The sequence below is a fragment of the Notamacropus eugenii genome, chromosome 2 (genome assembly GCF_028372415.1).
Source record: "Notamacropus eugenii isolate mMacEug1 chromosome 2, mMacEug1.pri_v2, whole genome shotgun sequence".
Classification (NCBI taxonomy): Eukaryota; Metazoa; Chordata; class Mammalia; order Diprotodontia; family Macropodidae; genus Notamacropus; species Notamacropus eugenii.
Window position 1 is genome coordinate 317,552,634 of NC_092873.1, and position 22,162 is coordinate 317,574,795.

General features: G+C 39.7%; 1 protein-coding gene across 4 annotated transcripts in view; it reads left to right on the forward strand.

The window, feature by feature from the left end:
- MGAT5B (alpha-1,6-mannosylglycoprotein 6-beta-N-acetylglucosaminyltransferase B) overlaps nucleotides 1-22,162 on the forward strand; it is a 130,734-nt gene that overhangs the window by 58,116 nt on the left and 50,456 nt on the right. For all 4 annotated transcript variants that reach the window (XM_072645112.1, XM_072645111.1, XM_072645114.1 and 1 more), the window contains 5 exons: nucleotides 396-508; nucleotides 2,184-2,257; nucleotides 7,192-7,362; nucleotides 9,371-9,535; nucleotides 10,380-10,549. In XM_072645112.1, the coding sequence (XP_072501213.1) occupies nucleotides 396-508; nucleotides 2,184-2,257; nucleotides 7,192-7,362; nucleotides 9,371-9,535; nucleotides 10,380-10,549 (693 nt within the window). The remainder of the gene's footprint in view (nucleotides 1-395; nucleotides 509-2,183; nucleotides 2,258-7,191; nucleotides 7,363-9,370; nucleotides 9,536-10,379; nucleotides 10,550-22,162) is intronic.

A 22,162-nucleotide genomic window follows, 5' to 3' on the forward strand; every position in this document is an offset into this window, starting at 1 on the left:
TTTTAAACTCTTATGAGTGTCAGTTTCCTCATCTGTTTAATGGGGATATTACTATCTATACTACCTACCTCACACAGTTATTATGGTTATTATCTTCAAATAAGATAAGTGTATGAAGCACTTAAAGCAATATATGTATCAGTTATTACTGTTATAACCATCATTACTCTTCCCACGACCATCCTTCAGCATTCCCTGGGGCAACAGTTCCGTTTTTCCATATTTGACTTTAATAATTCTTATATTTGAGGACATACAAGGGCTCAAGGCTTGAATCCTTTGCTTGTCTCATGAGGTCCATTGCTTGTAAAAAATCTGCTTGGGAAATGATACCCTGAAGAAAGTACAAACGGCTTCTCCCCAGGCTTACAGTTCACACTTCCTTCCTTGCTCAGGTTCCCACCAGGTGCCAAGCTGATGGAGAAGATCCAGGAGATTGCCCAGAATGTTTCTGACATTGCCATGAAAGTGGATCAAATCCTGCGCAACAGTGTCCTGCACAGCAAGGGTGGGCTTCCCTATCAGTTTCTGGCCATAGATACTTACCTCTGCTTTATCCCACCCCTTTCCCAACTCCAAGTGTTTTCTGTGTAGTAGAGCCCCAAGAAGGGTGGCAACGGCTCTGCCTCACAGGCTGAGCAAATTCCCACAAGGTCAGATTATTGGACAAAGCTTCCCAAAGGTGGGACTTTTAGAAGGGTGGGGCTTCAGGTAAGTGGTAACAGTTGGTGTAGGAGGTGTAAGCATAGTAACCTATCCTATTCCCTTCATGCTCCCACCCCACCCCACCCTAACCCTGTCAAAAAGAGAAGCTTGAAACTTAGATGGGCAACAAATGTCTAAATGACTCTTTAGTAATTCAGCTGCTCTTAGCACCAAGGGGTGCCCCCTTGCTTTCTACATATGCTTAACTTAAAGAACCCAATGAGGTCACTGGGAAGAGATGGGACCTCCTATAGCTTTGCCTGAGAGGCAAAATCAAAAAAGATTTTGAGAGGGTTATGTAAAAAGTATGTGTATGGTAGAGGGAGAAGGGGGAGAAAATACTCCAAGTTTCCTCTAGACAACATTCATTCAGCCCCACAGAGTGATAATGGGGTGAGATTTGGGCTGCTACCAGGACCCAAGTCCCCACTTTCCCTAATAAATGGGTGAGTAGGTACTGCCAAACCAATGTCCATCTGGCTTGTTCAATGAGACCATTGTTTACAAGAGTGAAATTTGCTTACTCTGTGGGTTACAAGACCCTTACCCAAAATTTTAGAAAAATAAAGAGACTTCTCGAGGTAAGAACAGAAAGTATTTTATTCATTTCTCATAAGAAAGGGGCATCCCTCCACCAGGACGGGGCTAATGGAAGGAGGCAGCTTACAGAGGACAAAGCACCATCATATATCCTAATGTAGAGAATCCCACCCCCCACTATCCCACCTCTCCATTGGCTGGGAGGCAGGCTTACAATCTAAGTGCAGAAAAACTAGACAAGACCCAGGAAATCAGGTAACCAGGATCCACCTATCCAAACATACTTCCTTATCTAATACCTAACTAACTACTGATATGGCTATTCTACAACTAAAGTAAAAAGGGGGGTGGGGGGGAGAAGAGGGAGCTTAGCTGATGTGGCAATAGTATCCAACAAAGAGAGATTTGATTAATTTCCAAGTTTTAGCTACAGTCCATTATGTCCTTATTTGGTAAAATATCAGTGCTCAGATAGCACTATCACAGAGAGAAGGGAGGGGCCCTAACTGCCCACAAGCCCTGGATTCCTGGAAATCAGGCATCCAGGGAGAGAGGCCTTATGGAAAAGAAATTTTATTTATCCCAGAAAATGCAATATTCCCCATATTTTTATTATGAGAACTCTTCACAGTGTCCTCATTTTGCTCAATTACTAAGGAAAGAAGTAGGGGATGGGGTGAACAAGGCTAAGCACCTGTAACAGGGACTGCCATCTGCTAGCCTGACATGGCTTGGGATCAAGGGAAAGGCTAGCATGAATTTCTTGACCCAATCCCTTGAGCGTACATACTTACAATTCTTGTTTGGAGAAACTGAGTGCTAGGAAAATCCATCTGCTCTTTCCCTCCTACATTAGATTGATTTATTCCCTTCCCAGAGCAGGGTGTGACTGGATCTTTCCACATTATCTGACTTTTCCTCTGACCCTCCCTTCCCAGTGTCTGAAGGCCAGCGGGATCAATGTGAGGTGCCCAATGACCCCAAATACCCAGACTGCTCTGGAAAGGTAGAGGTAAGTAAGCCCCAAATGCTCCGAGGAAAGTATTCTGTGGGGAGGGAGCAAAGATGGATATGGATGAGCCTTCAGTCAGAGTTATCTAAGAGAGGCATGGTAGAAATAAAGTGATATTGGAGGTTTCAGAAAATGCTAAATACTGATGCAAGGAGCAGAACAGGTCCTGTCTTCAAAATCCACCTAATCTCTGTACAGAGGATTAGCCCAAGGTGGTCCTGGTGAGGCAGAGAAAGAGAACACGTAGTCACAGACTTGAAGCCCAAAGAGACCTTGTAGTGTAACCCTCTCATTTAGTAGTTAGGAAGAAAACTGAAGCCCAGAATGATGAAGTCATTTTCCCAATCATACAGGGTATAAATTAAATCAAGATTTTAATTCCTCTTACTCCCAATCTAGAGCTCTTTCCAATACACCACAATAGCTGTGGTGGAGGTGGCAGATGTCAGTGCTTATGAATTACTCTTAATAATTCAGTGGAGAGCATAGTAAGCCAGCTGCCTCTAAGGGTACGTTGTCTGGCAGGAGGCCCTTTCTCCTCTTGAAAGCATTGCTATATGGTGGCATTTGATATCAAGAAGACCTCGATTCTTATTTCTATTTTAAACATTGACTGTGTAACTTTGCACAAGCCACTTAACCTCTCTTCCTTAATTTCTACATCTGTTAAATGGGGACAGTAAGGTCTATAATAGTGCCTAACTCACAAGGTTGGTGCAAAGATCACTAAATAAATGTCCATGATTGCTATTATTATTCAAGTCCTGACTCTATCACTGATGGATTTCATGACCTTGGAGCAGCTGGTTAACCTCTTTGAGCCTTGCTTCCCCTATTTGTAAGATGAAGGGGTCTAGCTAGATAATCACTAAGGTCCCTTTCAGCTCTGACATTCTGCTAATGCTGCTGCTCTGGTTAATCTAATGAGCTGCATCCCCACACCCTCCCTCACCCCTCCCAGCTCAGGCAATGCTGTGAGAAGGCAATTGTTTGCCGTAGGCAAAGTCTGAAAATTGCTCCCCTTGAGTGTTACTGTCCAAGGGAGGCTTTGTGCCTTCATATGGAACTAGACTTGTCATAAAATAATACCTATGTACCCTGGGGAATGGAATTTTCTAGCATGAAAAATATATGCATTTTTTAAAAGTAATTTAAAAATGTCCCTTGTTGAAGCTCGCTCTCTCTCTCTCTCTCTCTCTCTCTCTCTCTCTCTCTCTCTCTCTCTCTCTCTCTCTTTCTCTCTCTCTCTCACACACACACTCACACACACACACACACACACACACACACACACGTTTGTATACCTCAACTAGCACTTGGTTTATAGTTGCAAAGTCAAAGATACATCTCTAACTAACAAGAAGCAGCAGGGACCACTCAAATCTCCATTCCCCCTGCTGGGTTATTTCTGGAGCACTGTGTCAAGCAGGTGCACGTTACCCATATTTGGACCTATGAGGTTTTTCTTCTACCCTTACTACCCTAGTCATACTAATTTTCAATGGATTCTGGAGCTGGTCAGCTTCTGTAGCCACAGCACTTGGCTATGAGAAATCCATCAGACCCCATCACAACCACCACCATTATTAAGAAAAATTACTTTCCTGTGACAAATTCGCAAATACCTCAAAGATTTTAAATGGTCATTTTGCAAGAAAAAAAGAAAAATTTACCTGATAATTTTATTATATATTTTAGAAGAATAGCAAGTGTACCATTATAGATTTGCAGTTTCATATACTATCATCTTTTTTATTATACTATGTTATGGAAATGCTTGTTTTCTTCCATAAACTAAAAACAAAATAAATTGAAAAAAAACCAAACATGTGACCAATTAAAGAAGTTACAAAGGATACAATTTTGACTTGGCCTGGTGTAAATACTAAGTAAAAATGCTTTATTCTTATCTCAGATTACGTTTGAGGTGACACTGAATCTGTCATGAGATCCTCGGTCTCTCTAAGATCCTACCTGCCAGTTTTCTTTCTAGCTGGGTACCTTCAGGTTGCCTACCTGGTTTTGGCCTCTACTTCACCTCTATTCTGTAGCTACCTTTGGCACTCTCAGATTCTGCCATGTTCTTTATCCTCTTACCCTCTAGAAATTGGCATTTTCCAAATTAGCCTCAAAAGAGCCTTCCAATAGACTTTAAGTCATTCTGTACTGACCTTCCAACACCCCTGTCTTGCACATTGCTATGCCTTCTTCCCTGAAAATCTTATCTTTAACCTTTTGTAAAAAAATTATTCCAATTTAATTCAACAAATATTAAAGGGCAATGTACAAAGCATTTTGTTAGATACTGGAGGTAAATGGAAGAAAAAGGACACAATTCCTGCCCTCAAAGAGTCTACAATTTAATGGAGGGGGGCAGGATATAGCATGAAATCACGTTGGTGCAAGGTAGTAGGAGCAAAGGAGGGGTCTCAAAAAATGAACCATGCACCAAAAGAAAAAAAATGAGGGGAGAGAGATTGTTCTCAGCTTTATAGGTCAGGGACAGGTTCATGAAAGTAACCAATCTTGGCCTTGAAGTTAAAAAAAAAAAACTAATGATAAAAGGCCTATGAGGAGGAAGTATGTTCTAGATGTCAGAAGACAGGGCAGGAGGAGATTGAAAAATAACTCATAGTATAATTGGCTAGAATGTTGTATGAGGGAATAGGAGCAGTGGGTTTCCTATTTAGGCTTCTCTGGAGTGTATTTCCCATTTGGTTAGTAAGGGTACTCTTCAGTGAAACTGGACTTCTGCTTTTCGTCTAAGCTTGTGTCTTGTGTAGTCCTTTAGTGTCTGTATAGCCTTGGTGGAGGATACCCTCTGTCACTGAAGCTTTTCCATTTGAAATTAGCTTTCTCTGACTGTCAGAAACAGATTGCACTCATTTTCATGTTTCATAGCCTTTTGAGTCCCTTTTGAGAGTTCATTAAATTCCAGTTTCCTAAGTATATATCTTTAGCTAAGAGCTAAAGATATCATTAACAGAACAGAAATGACTAATACTGGAATATGTTCCCTCCTCACCTCTACCTCCTAGAATTCCTAGCTTCCTTCAAATCACAGTTCAGCAGTCACTTCCTTCATGGGGCCTTTCCTGATCTCCTGCTATTTGTTGTTCAATTGTTTCAGTCATGTCCGACTCTTTCTGACCCCATTTTGGGGTTTTCTTGGCAAAAATACTAGAACAGTTTGTCATTTCCTTCTCCAGCAGAGTAAGGCAAACAGAGGTGAAATGACTTGCCTAGAGCCACACAGCTAGTAAGTGTCTGAGGACAGATTTGAACTCAGGAAGATGAATCTTCTTGACTTTAGGCCTGGAGCTCTATGCACTATGGTGCCTTCTAGCTGCCTTTCCTGATAATCAGTACTGTCTTTGGAAATTACTTTTCATAGGCTTTGTCTTTATTTACTTCTGTATATGTCTTTTTCTACTTCTGTCCCCTGTAGAATGGGAGTTTCTTGAGGACAGGAACTCTTTTTTGCCTTTGTATGCCCCATGCCTATCACAGTGCCTTGCAAATACTAGGTGTTTCAGATGTTTTTGGAATTTGTTGACTTGAATTCCTTGACTTCACTGATTACTTGAGTTTTCAAGTTTCCAGTTCTGACCACACCTTAATTTCTTTTTGTTGATCTCTCAGGTCCTCCCAGAGGAGTCAAACTTTCGTCATGAAACTTCTTATGAAATGTGATCATTTTAAGCATAAATTGAAATTATGTACAAAATATCCAACAAGAAGGAGCGTTTCCACATGGTCAATCTTTCATCTCTCCTCTCCTTATTGGCATTAGTCAGTTAGATGTCAGAGGGAGGTGAGACCCTATATTCAAGCTTCTTCCCAGCCAGTGGTCCCAGGCAAATTGGGGTTTTTAATGGTAATTACCCTCAAGATTGCCCTAAGAAGGCAATATTCTAGATCCTCAGCTCTTTCTTCTTCTTACCATTACCTTTGCCCTTGCCCTCCAGCTCTAGTCCATCCTCTCTGGCAACAGTAGTTTATTTGTTCAGGTCAGTTGTGACTAAAATGAAATGTGAGAAATGGCTACCCCATTAAATATTCCAGAAATTGCCACTGAATAATGATAATTCACCTTACATCTGAAAGAGGGGGATGAATGTACTATCTGCAGGGTTTCACCCTTGTGGTGAATACTTCTGTTCTCAGGAGAAAATGTGGTACAGTAGAAGAAATGCTGGGTCTATAATCAGGAGAAATACATGTTTAATCCTGGCTCTGACACTTACTAGCTTTGGGAGTGTGGGAACATCACTTAATGTCTTGTGTATTCAGTTTCTTCACCAAGTCAGGACTTACCAAGTCAAGGTTGTTGTGAAGGTCAAATGAGAAAATGTGTGTAAAGTGCTTTAAAAAATACAGTTAATTTTGACTCACCTGTTCACACTTTGGGACTCTGTCAGGGGATTAAAGAACCCAGGATCACAGATATAGGACAGGGAGGGACCTCAGAGAGCCAATCCCTTTCTTTTATAGAAGAGGAAACTGAGTCCCATGAAAGTAAGGTGACTTGACCAAGATCACACACATACCTAGAATTTTAACCCAGGACATCTGAGTACAGAGCTAGCACTCTTTTGACTATATACCATGCTGTCTCTGGAGTTTAAGGAAGAACTATCCTACCCCTCCATGCCACTACCAGCGTCCCTCTATGAGAAGAAAGTATAAGTAAAATACAAGGACTGACCTGGTCTTGTTCCTTTCCTCATACCTCCCCATCTCTACCTTCCTCTTGACTTACTCACATTTGTTACTGGAGGATGAACTGAAGTTATAATTAATTACCACAAAGTCTCTTGATCATCTCCATCATATTTAAGTTAATTTATTCTCCTGTAGGTGACTGGGTCAGTGTTGGAAGGTAAGGGGTTAGAGCTTGTTCTCTTGACTCTGAGTTCCATTCCTTTTTGCAGTGGATGCATGCTCGATGGACATCCGATCCCTGTTATGCCTTCTTTGGTGTGGATGGCACTGAGTGCTCCTTCCTAATCTACCTCAGTGAAGTAGAGTGGTTCTGTCCCTTAATGTCTTGGAGGAATCAAACAGCAGTGTTACCTGCCTCTAAGCCTCTGCCCAAAGTCCAGGTAAGGACGTTGCATGATAAAAGTATCTAGGTTGTAGAACCAATGGAAGACCATTAACTTGTTTCTCTACACTTCCTCCACCCCATAGACCCTTTTTAAGCAGGAAGTCTTACAGATTCTGGGGCTTGATCAGACTGTGAGGTATAGCCTTCAGAGTGGACTCTAAAAAGAAGTCCCGTGTCCAACTGAAAACTATCATGTCAATTGTCCATATTCACCTTCTTTCCTATCTCTGGTCAAGAAGTTCCCAGACATCCCCAATTGATAAATGGTCAAAGAATATGAACAGGAAATTTTCAGAGGAAGAAATTAAAGGTATCTCTAATCATATGAAAAAATGCTCTAAATCACTAATGATTAGAGAGATGCAAATCAAAATGACTCTGAGATACCACATCACACCTATCAGATTGGCTATCATGACAAAACAGGAAGAAGATAAATGTTGGAGAAGATGTGGGAGAGTTGGAACACTAATTCATTGTTGGTGGAGCTATGAGCTGATCCAACCATTCTGGAGAGCAATTTGGAATTATGCCCAAAGGGCTACAAAAATGTGCATACCCTTTGACCCAACAATACTGCTACTAGGACTGTATCCCCAAGAAATCATAAAAATGGGAAAGGGTCCTACATGTACAAAAATATTTATAGCAGCACTCTTTGTGGTGGCCAAAAACTGAAAATCAAGGGGATGCCCATCAATGGGGGAATGGCTGAATAAATTATGGTATATGAATGTAATGGAATACTATTGTGCTATAAGAAATGATGAACAGGAAGACTTGAGAGAGGCCTGGAAAGACTTATATGAACTGATGCTGAGTGAAAGGAGCAGAACCAGGAGAACTTTGTACACAGCAACAACCACAGTGTGTGAGGATTTTTTCTGGTAGACTTAGAACTTCATTTCAATGCAAGGACTTAAAAAATTCCCAATGGTCTTTTAAGGCAAAATGCCTTCCACATCCAGAGAAAGAACTATGGAATTCAGTTGCAGAATGTAGCAGATCATTTTCTTTTGTATTACATTTTGGTTTGTTATATGATTTCTCCCATTCATTTTAATTCTTCTACACAACATGACTGTGGTGCAAATGTATTTAATAGGAATGTATGTGTAGAACCTATACAAAATTGTATGCCATCTTGAAGAGGGATGGGGGAAGTAAGGAGGAAGGAGGGGGAGGAAGGGAAAAAAAAATCTAAGTTACATGGTAGTGATTGTAGAACACTGAAAATAAGAAGAAAGAAAAAAGAAGTTCCCTGACATATGGGTCATTTAAATCATTCACAGGCAGGTTTTGAGGTGGGAGCCCTAGAGTCCCATCCTATGGTGGACCCAAATTCATTGAGTGGAGGTATAACTGATTCAGTCCTTCAGCTAAGGCATGGGAATCACCTGAGACTAGTTCTGAAAGGAACACTTTGACTCAGATCCTCAGTGTTAAGGCTGATCATGTGACCTTCTATTCCTGTCCCAGAATCCAGCTACTCTTGAGGAGTACTGCCTGTGCTTCTAAAGGTGTCTCTTTAACTAGGGATGGAGAAGTCTTATTGGAACCCAAGCCCCTGATGGTCAATCAATAAGCATTTATTAAGTTCCATAGGGCCTGGGGATATAAATGCAGAAATGAAACTATCCCTACCCTCAAGAAGCTTCCAATCTAACAATCATGGCCATTTCTAAGGGAGTTTTGGTGTAGGCCATAACATCTACCATGAATAAAGTCATAAAACAACAGATTATCACATAATTTCCAGTAGCAATGGTAGTATTGATTTATTATTTCCAGAGCAAGTACAGGAGGCCAAAAAAGAAAAGATGGGCAGATATGTAGTGGGTAGTCAGGTAACAAGGTGCCCACATTGAGTAGGGCCTGGTGTGCTGGAATATGGTTGGATAATGAGGTATTAATTGACACTCCCTCCCCAAAACTTGCTGGGTACAACTGTCCCATACTAAACATCAATGTCTGCACCCCTCTCCCCATCTCAACCCCTAAAGGCAGCTTTCCGAAGCAATCTCTCCCACCTCTTGGAGCTGATTGGAAGTGGGAAGGAGTCCTTGATCTTCATGAGGAAGAGAATCAGGCAGCTGGCAGCTCACTGGGCTCTGGCAGCACGGCGCCTGGAGGCAAAGCTAAAGGGAGCCAGGAGAGAGCAGAAGCAGGTATGTGAGGAAGACTTCCCTTTGGGCTCTGCCAGGAGATTCTCACCCTGGTATGGGACTGTGTTCTTCCCGTGTCACCCCTGACTTCAGTGCCACCAGCTCCCTTGCTAAGAGCTATATCCACTGCTTAAGACAAGTAATATTGACCTCTTCTTCTCTACTAACTACCCTAAGGTAGTTAACTTAAGGGAAAATTCTTACTTGCCACACCCTCTGCATGCCCTTAGAGATTCCTCTGGAGCCCCTAAGCTCACACTGAGTTTCTATTATGATCCTTATACTGCCTGGGCTATTGTATGGGACTTGTATGTCCCTATCAGCAAAGGACTTCCTCTACAGTTAGTACACAACAAAGCAATTTGAAGCCTGAAAGATTGAAGTCCTACAGACCCCAAGCACCTACTTAAGTTAGGATCCCTTAACTATGAGGCACAGGCAGGCACTTAATAAATGAATTGTACTGAAGTTTGAGCCAAAACCAAGTGGGTAAGAAGTATATGAATTAGGACAGGTCACTTCCAAAGCTTAGGAGAAGGGTAGGACATGTGGCTTCTGGGCTGTAGGATAGTCTGTATGTTATATCTTTCCACTGTTAGTGATAGGAGAAACAGTGATCTGGTTTTTGGGGGATTTATCTGTCTTACTCTGGCTAGCTTGCTCATAAGGCTTCCCCATCAACTTCTTGGTACCTATATACTTTGCTGCCACATAAGAAATCAATTATATTTTAGAGATAGTGTCTGCTATTGATCAAATTCCCCGGACCCCTGACATAGGGTAAATCTGGATAAAGCTTTGATTTTTTTTCTTTATACTGACTCATTCTCTTCTCTTTTGCCTCCAGATCCTCATCCATATTGGTTTCTTGACAGAGGAATCTGGGGATGTATTCAGCCCAAGGGTACTGAAAGGGGGGCCCTTGGGTGAGATGGTACAGTGGGCAGACATCCTAGCTGTCCTCTTCGTCCTGGGTCATAACCTGAAGATTACTGTGTCATTGAAAGAGTTGCAGAGGTGAGTGTGTGGAAGAGTCTATTGCAAAAGCAGAGGTGAAAAATCACCCTGGTTTCCCTGGGAAAGAACCAGTGAAGGGATCTCAGTTGTTCAGCAACCAGAGAACATGAACTCTGGAAGGCCTGGTCAAGTCAAAGATAGTAAGTTCTGTGACCATTAGAAAGAATTCTTGGTGTTCTGAATTAACTATTCAATCTAAAACTTCCTGTTGTATATATCCGCATCATTCTTCCTTAGAACTGAAATGTTTAAAATTTTGAAATGCACTGAGGCCATACATTATCTTGTTATTCAAAGGGATTTTCCCTCCCAATCAATTCACTTTTAAGTGACATGAAGTTCTATTATTTGTGTTCAATATCTGACCAATATTAACTTGATAGAATTGGACTGAATTTTATAGGTCAGCTCTCCTCTACTTCTGGATCCTGATGAAAACTGATGAATCCACAAGGCTTCTTTAGGATTCTTCACACTGGGATGATTCTTGGCCCCATTCTAGTACAACATGAGTAAGTTGAGCCTGAGTCAGAAGTGGCAGCTAGTCCGCCCTGTCCTGACTATTATAAATAAGTCTGTAGATGGAGGCAGAAGGTTGGAGAATTAAAGGTTATTGTCTTTGACTGCTGAGAAAACAGCCATTCAGGAGTAAATATAGGGGCATTGAGAAGGAAGGAAGAAAAATAGATAGAGAGATCTCTGTTTTGTGCTTCCATTCCTCTCTCAAATCTGCTTTACTTTGGTATTTTCCCAATTTTCCCACCCAGGTATACAAAATACAAAAATATACAAATCACTGGCAAATGAATTAAACATACTCTTTGAGACCATTGTTGCCTTTTTTAGTAAGCTTGCCAGTTAGTATATAATAAATGAGGTCTGACTGCCTACTGTGCATCTTAAAGGATTATTAGTTCTAGATGTATTCATGAGATATTCCCTTTTCTTTCTCCTTCAAAACACTCAGAAAAGCATAGATTTAGAGCTGGAAGGAATCTTGGAAATAATCTGGCCTAGAGAATCTTGTACAGTCATACACTAGTGGTAAGTGGCTAACCTTGGATTGGAATCCTTGTCCTCTACTTCCAAATGCAGCACTTCTTCAATTATACATCATCTTTCTTCCAGTACCTTTCCTTATTCAATAACAGACCCAGTCCCCCCATGTCAGCAAAATGATAATGGTAATAATTAGTCACATTTTGCTTTAAGGCTTGTAAAAAGCTTGGCATGCATCATCTTATTTGATACTCTCTACTCTCTCAGTTAAGTATACTGTAAGTATTATTATCCCCATTTAGAAGTGTAGGAATTTGGGATAGAAGATATGAAAAGGAGAGAAGTAAGTGCTGAAATAGGAGCAGGTGAAAAGTTGCTCAACATAAATTTTGTCCACTTTACAATTTTGCTTAGGGTCAACCCTGCATAGTGTTATCAATCCTGTTTCTTTTAGGTAGGGCACACAGATAAGCAGTCCAGGTTTTGGAGCTGTCCCAGAATGGTGGTGCTAAAGGAAGAGAAAGGCTTCTCCAGTGCAGGCGCATAGAACCCACCTTTTTATAGAATCTTGCTGTTTCTCTTGTGTGAAGTTTTCTCTGCTGAGCTCTTTGTATGTTACCTGTCAGAGAACAGGGTTGCTCACTGAGATAGAAATGTAGTTGAACCCAAGCCATTCCCAACACTGCTTCCTATAATTAGAAGTATTTCCCAGCTCCTGCTGTACAGAAAGCTTGAGAGATTTATTGACAGTGTCTGTGGGAATAAATGCAACATAGCCACTATATTATTATAAATAAGGAAAGGGGGAAATTTCCCATGCTTGTGAATCTCTTGAAGCTCTTGAGAAAGAGGAGTCGGAAACTGGGAAATGGGAGAGGAATGTTTAGAGGGAAGCTGTTTGCTAAGTTGCAAAGGCTCTGAATACCCTTGATTTTATACCAAGTGATTGTAACAGCATGATAGACTTGTAGCATCAATAGCTTCAAAAAGGTACCTAGGCTGAATACGGGGGCACTGTGGTTTGGTGGAGATGATATTGCTTTGATAGTAGAAAGTACAACATCCTAGTTTTAATTACATTATTATCTGGACTTGGGCAAGTCTTTTAACCTCTGGACCCTATATATGACATAGGGACAATATACCAGCCTATGCATGTATCTCCAAGATGCTATTGGGATAAGATCACAGAATCACAGAATTGTGGAGTTAAAATAGATGTTAGTGATCATCTAGTCCAATTTATACATAAAAAGAATCCCAGTAAATTGCCATCCAGCTTCTACTTGAAGACATCTAACTTGGGGAAACCTACCCCTCTAGAGATACTACTCTTGTGTTGCTCTAATTGTTAGGAAGTTGGTTTTTTTCTGATACCAAGTAAATTTTCTTTTTTGTAACTTAAACCCCTTTCTCCTGGGTTCTTCCCTCTGGATAAAACAGAAAAAATTAATACTTCTTTGAAATATTTTAAGAATATTTTCATTTTTCCTCAAGTCTCTTCTACAGGTTAATCATCATTTATTCCTTCTATTGATGCTCAAATAACACAGATTCAAGGACCTTCACTATTCTGGTTGCCTTCCTAGATGTTCTCCATCATATTCATGCCCTTCTTAAACCATAGTCTCCTGAAATGAACACGATACTCTAGATAAAGTCTGATGAGAGTAGGATGCTGAGGGACTCTTGCCTCCCAATCCTGGAAGCTATGCCACTATGATTACAACCCTGAATTTAATTCATTCACTTTTTTGACTTCAACATCAGACTGCTGACTCATGTTGAGCTTTCAATCCACTAAAACACCCAGATCTTTTTTCCGAACAATTGTCTAACCATTCCTTTCATGTTTTATATTTGTTAAAGTGAATTTTTATGCCCAAATGTAAGACTTTATGTGTGTCTTATTGAATATTACATTATTAGATTCAGCCCAATATTCTAGCCTGTCAAGATTTTTTTGGATCCTGACTCTGTTATATAGCATGGTAGCTTTCCCAACTAGCTTAGTTTTATCCATACATATGACTAATATCCACCTGTGCTTTATTCTAAATCATAATTTTAAAAAATGTTAAAAGCATAGGCCCAAGTAAATCTCTGAGGTATTCTACAGGAGACTTCCTACCATATCAACATGGAACAGTTAACAACTAACTATTCATTTAATCTAGCCATCCAATCAGTTCCAAATTAATCTAATTGTATTATCATCAAATCCACATCTCTTCATCTTCTCCACAACTATCATCTTTAAATCAGTGAAGATGGGGTCATTGGATTTAGTGGTCCCAAAAAGAGATTGTTCTAAATGGAAAATTCATTTCAATTCAACAAACACTTATCATGCACCTACCACCTGTAAGATTGTGCTAAGCACTGAACATACAAAGACAAATACACAGCAGTCCCTGGCATCAAGGACTTTACTTCACATTGGGAAGATACAATATGTACATAGACAAGTAAATGTATGATGAAATGTTCTTATACCTCAACCCAACTCTAATACTTCAAGTCACTCCCAGAGATCCCAAATCTCCTTTCACCTATACTCTTTCAATATAACATGTGTTTTTGTTGCACTTTTGCATGTTGAAAGTTTTGAGAAGAGTAAGATCCAGGGGAGAGGCAACCACTAATTCTTCGCTTGTTTTAATTAAAAGGATGATCACAGTTGCTCACTGTCATAACTGGTTTGTACCAAATTACAACAGATCTAAATCCTGCCCCCAATGCCATATGAGTGTGTATGCCAATGTGAAATCTAGCTCAGGTAAAGCAAAATTTTGTAAAAAAAAAAAAAAAAAAAAAAAAAGGATATCAATCTGAGAGAATTTTCTTGAGGATGTGTTTTCCAAATCTCAGAAGGTACAGAAAGAAAAAAAAAATAGCTAAAGAAAAAACTAATCAAAACAAAAAAATTGCTATGTTCCCTAAAAGAGAACATAAAAGCAGATCAACAAAATTAACTATAGTTCATACTTTAAAGATAGACAACATAATAGAGCGGCCTTGGAATCAGGAAGACTTGTGTTCAAATCCTCCCTCTGACATATATTAGCTAGGTGAACTTGAGCAAGTTGTTTAACTTCCCAGTACCCCATTTATGTCTTCCAGCTCTAAGACTATAGCTTATCTGTAGCAGAGAGAGACAGAGAAAGAGACAGAGAGTTCCCCATACCAGTGAAATCACAAGTCCAACCAAAAGGAAGGAATAAAAATATTTGGAATTGAAAAGGACCTTGGAAATCATCTAGTCCACTCCTCTTATTATTCTGACAGGAACACTGAGGCCCAGAGAGGATAAGTGAGTTGCCAACAGTCACGTGGGTTGTAAGTGGCAGGAACAGAATTCAGATCTAGATATTTAAACACCAAATCCAGGATTCTTTCTGTTGTATCTTAACTGCCTCCCAGCAGATTTTCTTCTGATCCCATAAGCAATAAGATTCCACAAACCACCAAGGAAAGAGTTTCAGCTTTTTCTTGACTTTTTAAATTTTCCTGGTTCAGCTGAGTACAGATTCCTTGTATAAGAAAGAGCATGGATCAGGGTGTTACTGCAAGTGTCTACTTGTCAATCTATGATTATAAGTTGAAAACCAGAATGGAATCATTGTACAATAACAAGCATAGAAACCCATAGATTCTGAGCAGGAAGGGATCTAAGGGGTAATCTCTCCCATCCAACGATCTCATTTTGTAGATGAAGGAACTAGACCCAGAGGAGTGACTTAGCAAAGATCATTCAGATAACAAGTGGCAGACTTGGATTTGAACCCAAGACCTGTTATTCTAGATCCAGCGCAGGAGATAGTTTACGGTTTAAAAAATGTGTTTAAGGGCACAAAGCTATTCCGACGACTTTACAAATGTTGCAAAGTCCTATATTTGGGGGCTAAATATAATGGGTTGGTGTGGGAACCAAGTATGTGATCAGAGGCTAGCTTGAAGGACAAAGACATTTAAATTTTATGTAAGGACTTATTCCAAGCCCCTATTTACTAAATGGAAAACAATTTAGAATATTTTCAGTTTGGTGGGGATGGTACATAGCATGTTGAAAAGTGAAGGCGGGTAGTATTATGCATGGAGGTAAATAGCATGCTTGGGGGAGAAATGTGCCCAAGGGAAATGACAAAATGGTATTCTTATGAGTGCCTTCGTATATTGTTCTGCCCAAGATTCAAATGAACCTAGTGACAAATTCCAATTTGCTTTGTTTGATCCTTTACTTGGATATGTTGGTTTTTATTCTCCTTGCACTAAGTTTGGGTTTGTTTTTTTTTAAGAGAAGGGAGTTAGGTGGAGGCTGGAGACAAGAAGTGGGGTGAAGATGTAGGTAAAGGAATGGTGCTTTGATTTCCCAAAACTATTCTTCCTATTCCAGGGTCACATTGGTACTCAAATAAATGCTCTGCTCCTAGGCTTGGATCTAAATATGGCTAATACTCCGAAAGGTCAAAGCTGGTATCTCCTCTCATCTTATGGTAATAGTTTCAGTCTTGAAAGAGGGCATTAGCAGAGGTGTAATTAAATAGGAGGTACCACACTGCCAGGCCAGCAGGAGGAAAGTAGCATCCTCTAGGATCAATTGGAATTTGAGTTTCCCAGCCCAGAAGCCTTCACACAGGAGCATAGCTTAGGATAATATGAAAATAGGTCAGTGAGATGTGAAGTTAATCTGAATTTAGAGATTCACTTTTCAGCTTCAGTACTAGAATATCTACCTTGGCTGGTGAAATGACCTGTGCAGGGAAATTAGCAGGACAGAGATGCCACTTATAGATTTATTTTAGTTTGTTCACAGATGTTCCTGGCAGATGTCTTAGCTCCTGTCTAAATAATGAGGCTGGACAGAGAAGCAGGCTTCTCCCTGTTCTAAATGCACATCTGGATTTGCTGTTACAAAGCATCATGTTAATACTGGTACAATACAACTCTAGGTGAAAAATTGCAATAACCACAGACTCTCTGACAAGGCTATCATAAGATGATATAAGATATCCCCCAAGGCAGAGCAGATCCATCTGCCAGTTACATTATGAGGTATTATTACAAATATTGGGGTCAAGTGATTTGTGTTTTTTTCTTTTCCTTTTCCTTCTTTTATTAAATGTAGGCCTCTCCCTTCTAGCTTTCTTGGGATCAGTCACACTCTTCAATTTTATTTGCATAACTGAGCTTTTAGTCCATCCATGAGTGAAATTGGTTTTAGTAGAAAATTAGTTGACTTAACTGGCAAATGATGAAAACCTGAATAAAAAATGTTTAAAGAAGGAGAGCTAAGAAGAAAAAGCATGTTCTCTCTGGAACATATGGCTTGAATGGAAATAAATATCTAAGTCCATAAAACAATAGGGGGGAAGGGCAGTGTGGTAAAGTCAAGATGTTGGAGAAAAAGCAGCAACTCACCTGAGTTCTCCCCAAAACCCCTCCAAACATTTAAATAATGCTGTAAAACAATTTTTGGCACAGTAGAACCCACACAAGGATGGAATGAAATACTTTTCCAGTCAAAGACAGCTTAGAAGGTCAGCAGGAAAAGTCTGTGGCACATGGATGAAAGTGGAGCGCAGTCCAACACAGGTCACACCAACACAGATCTAGCCCCTGCAAACCAGGAGCAGGCCTTGGAAGCCTCTCAATCAGCAGTAACAACAGCTAGTTCTAGAGCTTTTAATCCACAGATGGTAAGGGGGTTGAACAATTGGTCAGAAGATTACAGGGGTCTCTTTGCTCTCACTTAGGCAGGACTCTGTTGCTTTGCCCATACTCAGATCCAGGTCACAGTCCTGGGTAGTAGTCCTAAGAGTGAGGAGGAGCACTGCCACACTAGAGCTGCAGTGGAGCAGGGACCCTTGTGTAACAGTAAGCACCCCGACATACACAGGGGGCTGCTATCACAGGTTCTTAGATCTGCATTCATAAAAGGAAAAGCAGCTTTTGAGAGGTTAACAATCACTTTAATCAAGCACAGGTATCATTCAATTAGTTCAGAGTAAAAAGTCAGCACCCTAAACTTCAGAGAAAATACAGGGAAATAAAAAGTCAACAGACAGGGCTTCCAAAATGTCTGACCATTAGCATACGTACATCTTTACTAGAAAGATGAAATCTGGGTTTTCAAAGCAGGGAGGAGGGGTGGGGCAGGCTCCTTACCAGCTTCCCAGAGTCCTATCTGGTCAAACTCTTCCAGTCAATAAGCCCTAAAGTAAAACCTCACCCTCAGAGTATTTATACCTTTTTTAGAGCCAGAGGGCATCCCAACCCCTGAGAACCAGTGCCTCATTAACAAAAGGTGTGGGGCTTCCTACAAATCTTCCCTAATCAAACTCCCCTTAATGGGCAGGCCCATTAATGGGTTATCACATTAACAATACAAATATATATATGTTGTTTCTAGTTAAAGAAACTCTGTTTCTGTACTTTACTCCTGGTAAAGTGTATATATGTTTGTCCTTCATTGCTGAAGAAGACCATACCATCAGAGAAATAATGACATGGCTTGGCACTTGACTTTGTTTTGAGTGAGGGAGGGCTGTGCAGGTCACCAGCCTCACTTCTCCTCCAGAGCCATCTGAATCCAGTGACCAGATATTCACCAGGATGACTGGAGATGACCCAGGATGAGGCAGTTGGGATTAAGTGACTTGCCCAAGGTCACACAGCTAGTGCGTGTCAAGTGTCTGAGGTAAGATTTGATCTCAGGTCCCCCTGACTCCTGCACTGGTGCTCTATCCACTGCACCACATAGCTGCCCCTATATGTAGAAGACTGGTAAAGGCAAAAAGGCAAGATTCAATCAGAGGCATTTGATTATACAAAAACAAAAACAGCAAAAGATCCCACTTTGCTCGCCATCACACCTTCTCAAATTGGTTCTGGGACAGAAAAGACTCATAGACCAGAGCACAGGCCAGGAGAATAGTAAATACACCTCTCTTTAGATCATACCAACTTGGAAGAACTGAAGACTTATACATCCCCAGAAGTATCTCTGAAAACAGCTGCACAAAACCCCTGAAGCTTAGGACAGTGCACACTCCACAGTGGAAGCAGAGCTCCATTTTAACAGAGTTAAAAGTCAAGAAATAGACTGGGAAAATGAAGAAACAACAGGAAAAAATATTCTGACCATAGAAAGTTACTATGGTGACAAGGAAGATCAAAACACACACTCAGAAGATAACAAAGTTAAAGTTCCAACATCCAAAGCCTCCAAGAAAAATATAAATTAGTCTCAGACCATGGGAGAACTCAAAAAGGATTTTGAAAATCAACTAAAAGAGGTAGAAGGAAAATTGGGAAAAGAAATCAGAATAATGAAGGAAAATCATGAAAAAATGAATCAACAGCTTGGTAAAGGAAAGACAAAAAAAATGACAAAGAAAATAACACCTTGAAAAGCAGAATTGGTCAAATGGAAAAAGAGGCACAAAAATTCAGTGAAGAAAAAACAATTCCTTAAAAAGTAGAATTGACCAAATGGAAAAGGAGGGACAAAAAACTCACTGGAAAAAATAATTCCTTAAAAATTAGAATTGATCAAGTGGAAGCTAATGAGATTTATGAGAAATCAAGAAACAACAAAATGAAACCCAAAGAATGAACAAAGAGCAAACAATGTGAAATATCTCATTGAAAAAACAACTGACCTGAAAAATAGATTCAGGAGAGATGATTTTAAAATTATTAGACTACCTGAAAGTCATGATCAAAGAAAGAACCTAGACATCATCTTTCAAGAAATTATCAAGGAAAACTGACCTGATATCCTAGAACCAGAGGATAAAAAAGAAATTGAAAGAAACCACCAATCCCCTCCTGAATGAGATACCAAGATGAAAACTCCCAGGTATACTATGGTCAAATTCCAGAGCTCCAAGATCAAGGAGAAAATATTACAAGCAGCCAGAAAGAAATAATTCAAGTATCATGGAGCCACAGTCAGGATAACACAAGATTTAGCAGCTTTGACATCAGAGGGCTTAGAATATGATATTCCAGAGAAGAAAAGAGCTAGGATTACAATCAAGGATCACCTCCCCAGCAAAACTGAGTATAATCCTTCAGGGGAAAAATTGACAAATATTCAATGAATAGAGGACTTTCAATCGTTCTTGATAAAAAGACCAGAGTTGAATATAAAGTTTGACTTTCAGATACAAGACTCAAGAAAAGCAAAAAAGGTAAGCAAGAAAGGGAAATCATAAGGGACTTGATAAGGTTACACTGTTTACATTTCTACATGGGAAGATAATACTTGTAACTCATAAGAACTTTCTCATTATTACAGCTGTTAAGAGTATATATAGATGGAAGATACAGGTTTGAGTTGAATATGAAGTGAAACTCTAAAGAAGTGAATTGTAAAAAATAAAATTAAGAGATGAGAAAGAGAAATGTACTGGGAGAAACGGAAAGGGAGAGGTAGAATGGGGTAAATTATCTCACATAAGAGGCAAGAAAAAGCTTTTACAATGGAGGGGAAGGTGGGGAGGTGAGGGAGAGTGAGTGAACCTTACTGTCACAGAATTGACTCCAAGAGGGAATAATATACACACTCAACTGGGTATAGAAATCTATCTTATGTTACAGCAAAGTAGGAGGGGAAGGCAATAAGAGAAGGGGAAGCAGGATGTTAGAAGGGAAGGTGGATTGGAGGAGGAGGTAGTCAGAAGCAAAACACTTTTGAGAAGGGGTAAGGTGAAAGGAGAGAGAGAATAGAATAAGCAGGGCAGGGGAAATAGGATGGAGGGAAATACAGTGAACAATAATAACTGTGAAAAAAATTTTGAAGCAAGTTTCTCTGATAAAGGCTTCATTTCTCAAACATATTGAGAACTGAATCAAATTTATAAAAATAAGAGCCGTTCCCTGATTGATAAATGATAAAAAATATATGAACAGTTTTCAGGCGAAGTTATCAAAGTTATCTATAGCTATATGAAAAAATGCTCTAACTCACTATTGACTGGAGAAATGCAAATTTAAACAATTCTGAGGTACCTCATACCTATTAGATTGGCTAATAAGAGAGAAAAGGAAAATGACTAATATTGGAGGGGATGTTGGCAATATGAGACGTTAATGCACTGTTGGTAGAGTTGGAGTTGTGATTCAACCATTCTGTAATCTGGAATTATAAAACCATACATGCCCTTTGGCCTAATAATACCACTACTAGGCCTGTTTACCAAAATAGATTTTTTAAAAAGGAAAAGGACCTATACGTTTATAGCAGCTCTTTTCTGGTGGCAAAGAATTGGAAATTGAGGGGATGCCCATCAACTGCGGAATGGTTGAACAAAGTGTGCTACATGATTATGATGGAATAGTATTGTGCTATGGGAAATCATGGGAAGGATGCTTTCAGAAAAACCTGGAAAGACTTACATGAGCTGATGCAAAGTGAAATATACTGAGTACAAAGTAATAGCAATATTATAAGATGGTGAGCTGTGAATGACTTAGCCATCCTCATCAATCCAAGATAACTCTGAAGGGCTTATAATGAAAAATGCTATCCATCGCCAGAGAAAGAATCAATGGTGTCTGAGTACAGATTGAAGCATATGTTTTTTGCTTTATTTTTCTTGAGAGGTTTGTTTGTGTTTTTGGCCTGTTTTCTTTTACAACACGACAATTATGGGAATGTTTTACATGATTCCACATGTATAATCTATATCAAATTACTTGCCTTTACAATGTGGGGAGTGTGGAGGGAGGAAGGGAGGAAATTTGGAACTCAAAGTTTTAAAAAAAAAGAATGTTAAAATTTGTTTTTATATGTAACTGGAGGAAAATAAAATACTAAACAAATTTTTAAAAATATAATAGATTATTAAAGCTATAAGGTACCTTAAAGATAATCTAGTCCAAGCCCCACATTTTATGAATGAGAAAACTAAGACGAAGAGAGAAAAAATGACTAGGTAGAGTTTATATAGCTAGCTAATAGCAGACTTGGTTCTAGACTCTTGATTACCAGTTTAGTCCTTTTCCTCCCAGTGGATCCATGATCTCACTGATACAGAAAACTCTTTCAGTAGGCAGATCAGGATCTGTGTAAGGAGAGATTAAAATTATGTATTTAAAGGTGGATGGGACCTTAGCAGTCAGCTAGTCTAAACCTACCTCATTCTATATATGAGGAAATTGAAGCCAAAATGTCTTGACCAAGGTTACATAGGAAAGTAGCAGGGCCAGGAATCAAACCCAAATCTAGAGGTCCCTACATTTTATAGCATACTGTGTTCTACCCAAAAAAACTGATTTATACTCAATTTTTCAAGATTCACCCTGGGCCCCAGTTTCCCTTCTGTAAAAGGAGGAGATTGGGGTAGGTCATCACAAAGGTTCCTTCTAATTCTGATATTTTACGGTTCTAACACATCTGTTTCCTAGAGTAACATTGTTTGTTGGAAGCATCCATAGAGGCAGTACTGTTTTTGTCCTAATGTGTCATTTTACATTTTATATATGACCCTGGACAAATGAATTTGAGACATTAGCCAGTTCTCTTACAGAAGGTTTCTGTATTGGCAGTTCATCGTGTCTGCTAATTAGGAGGGATAACTGGAGAAGAAACAGTCTCCTTCTTTT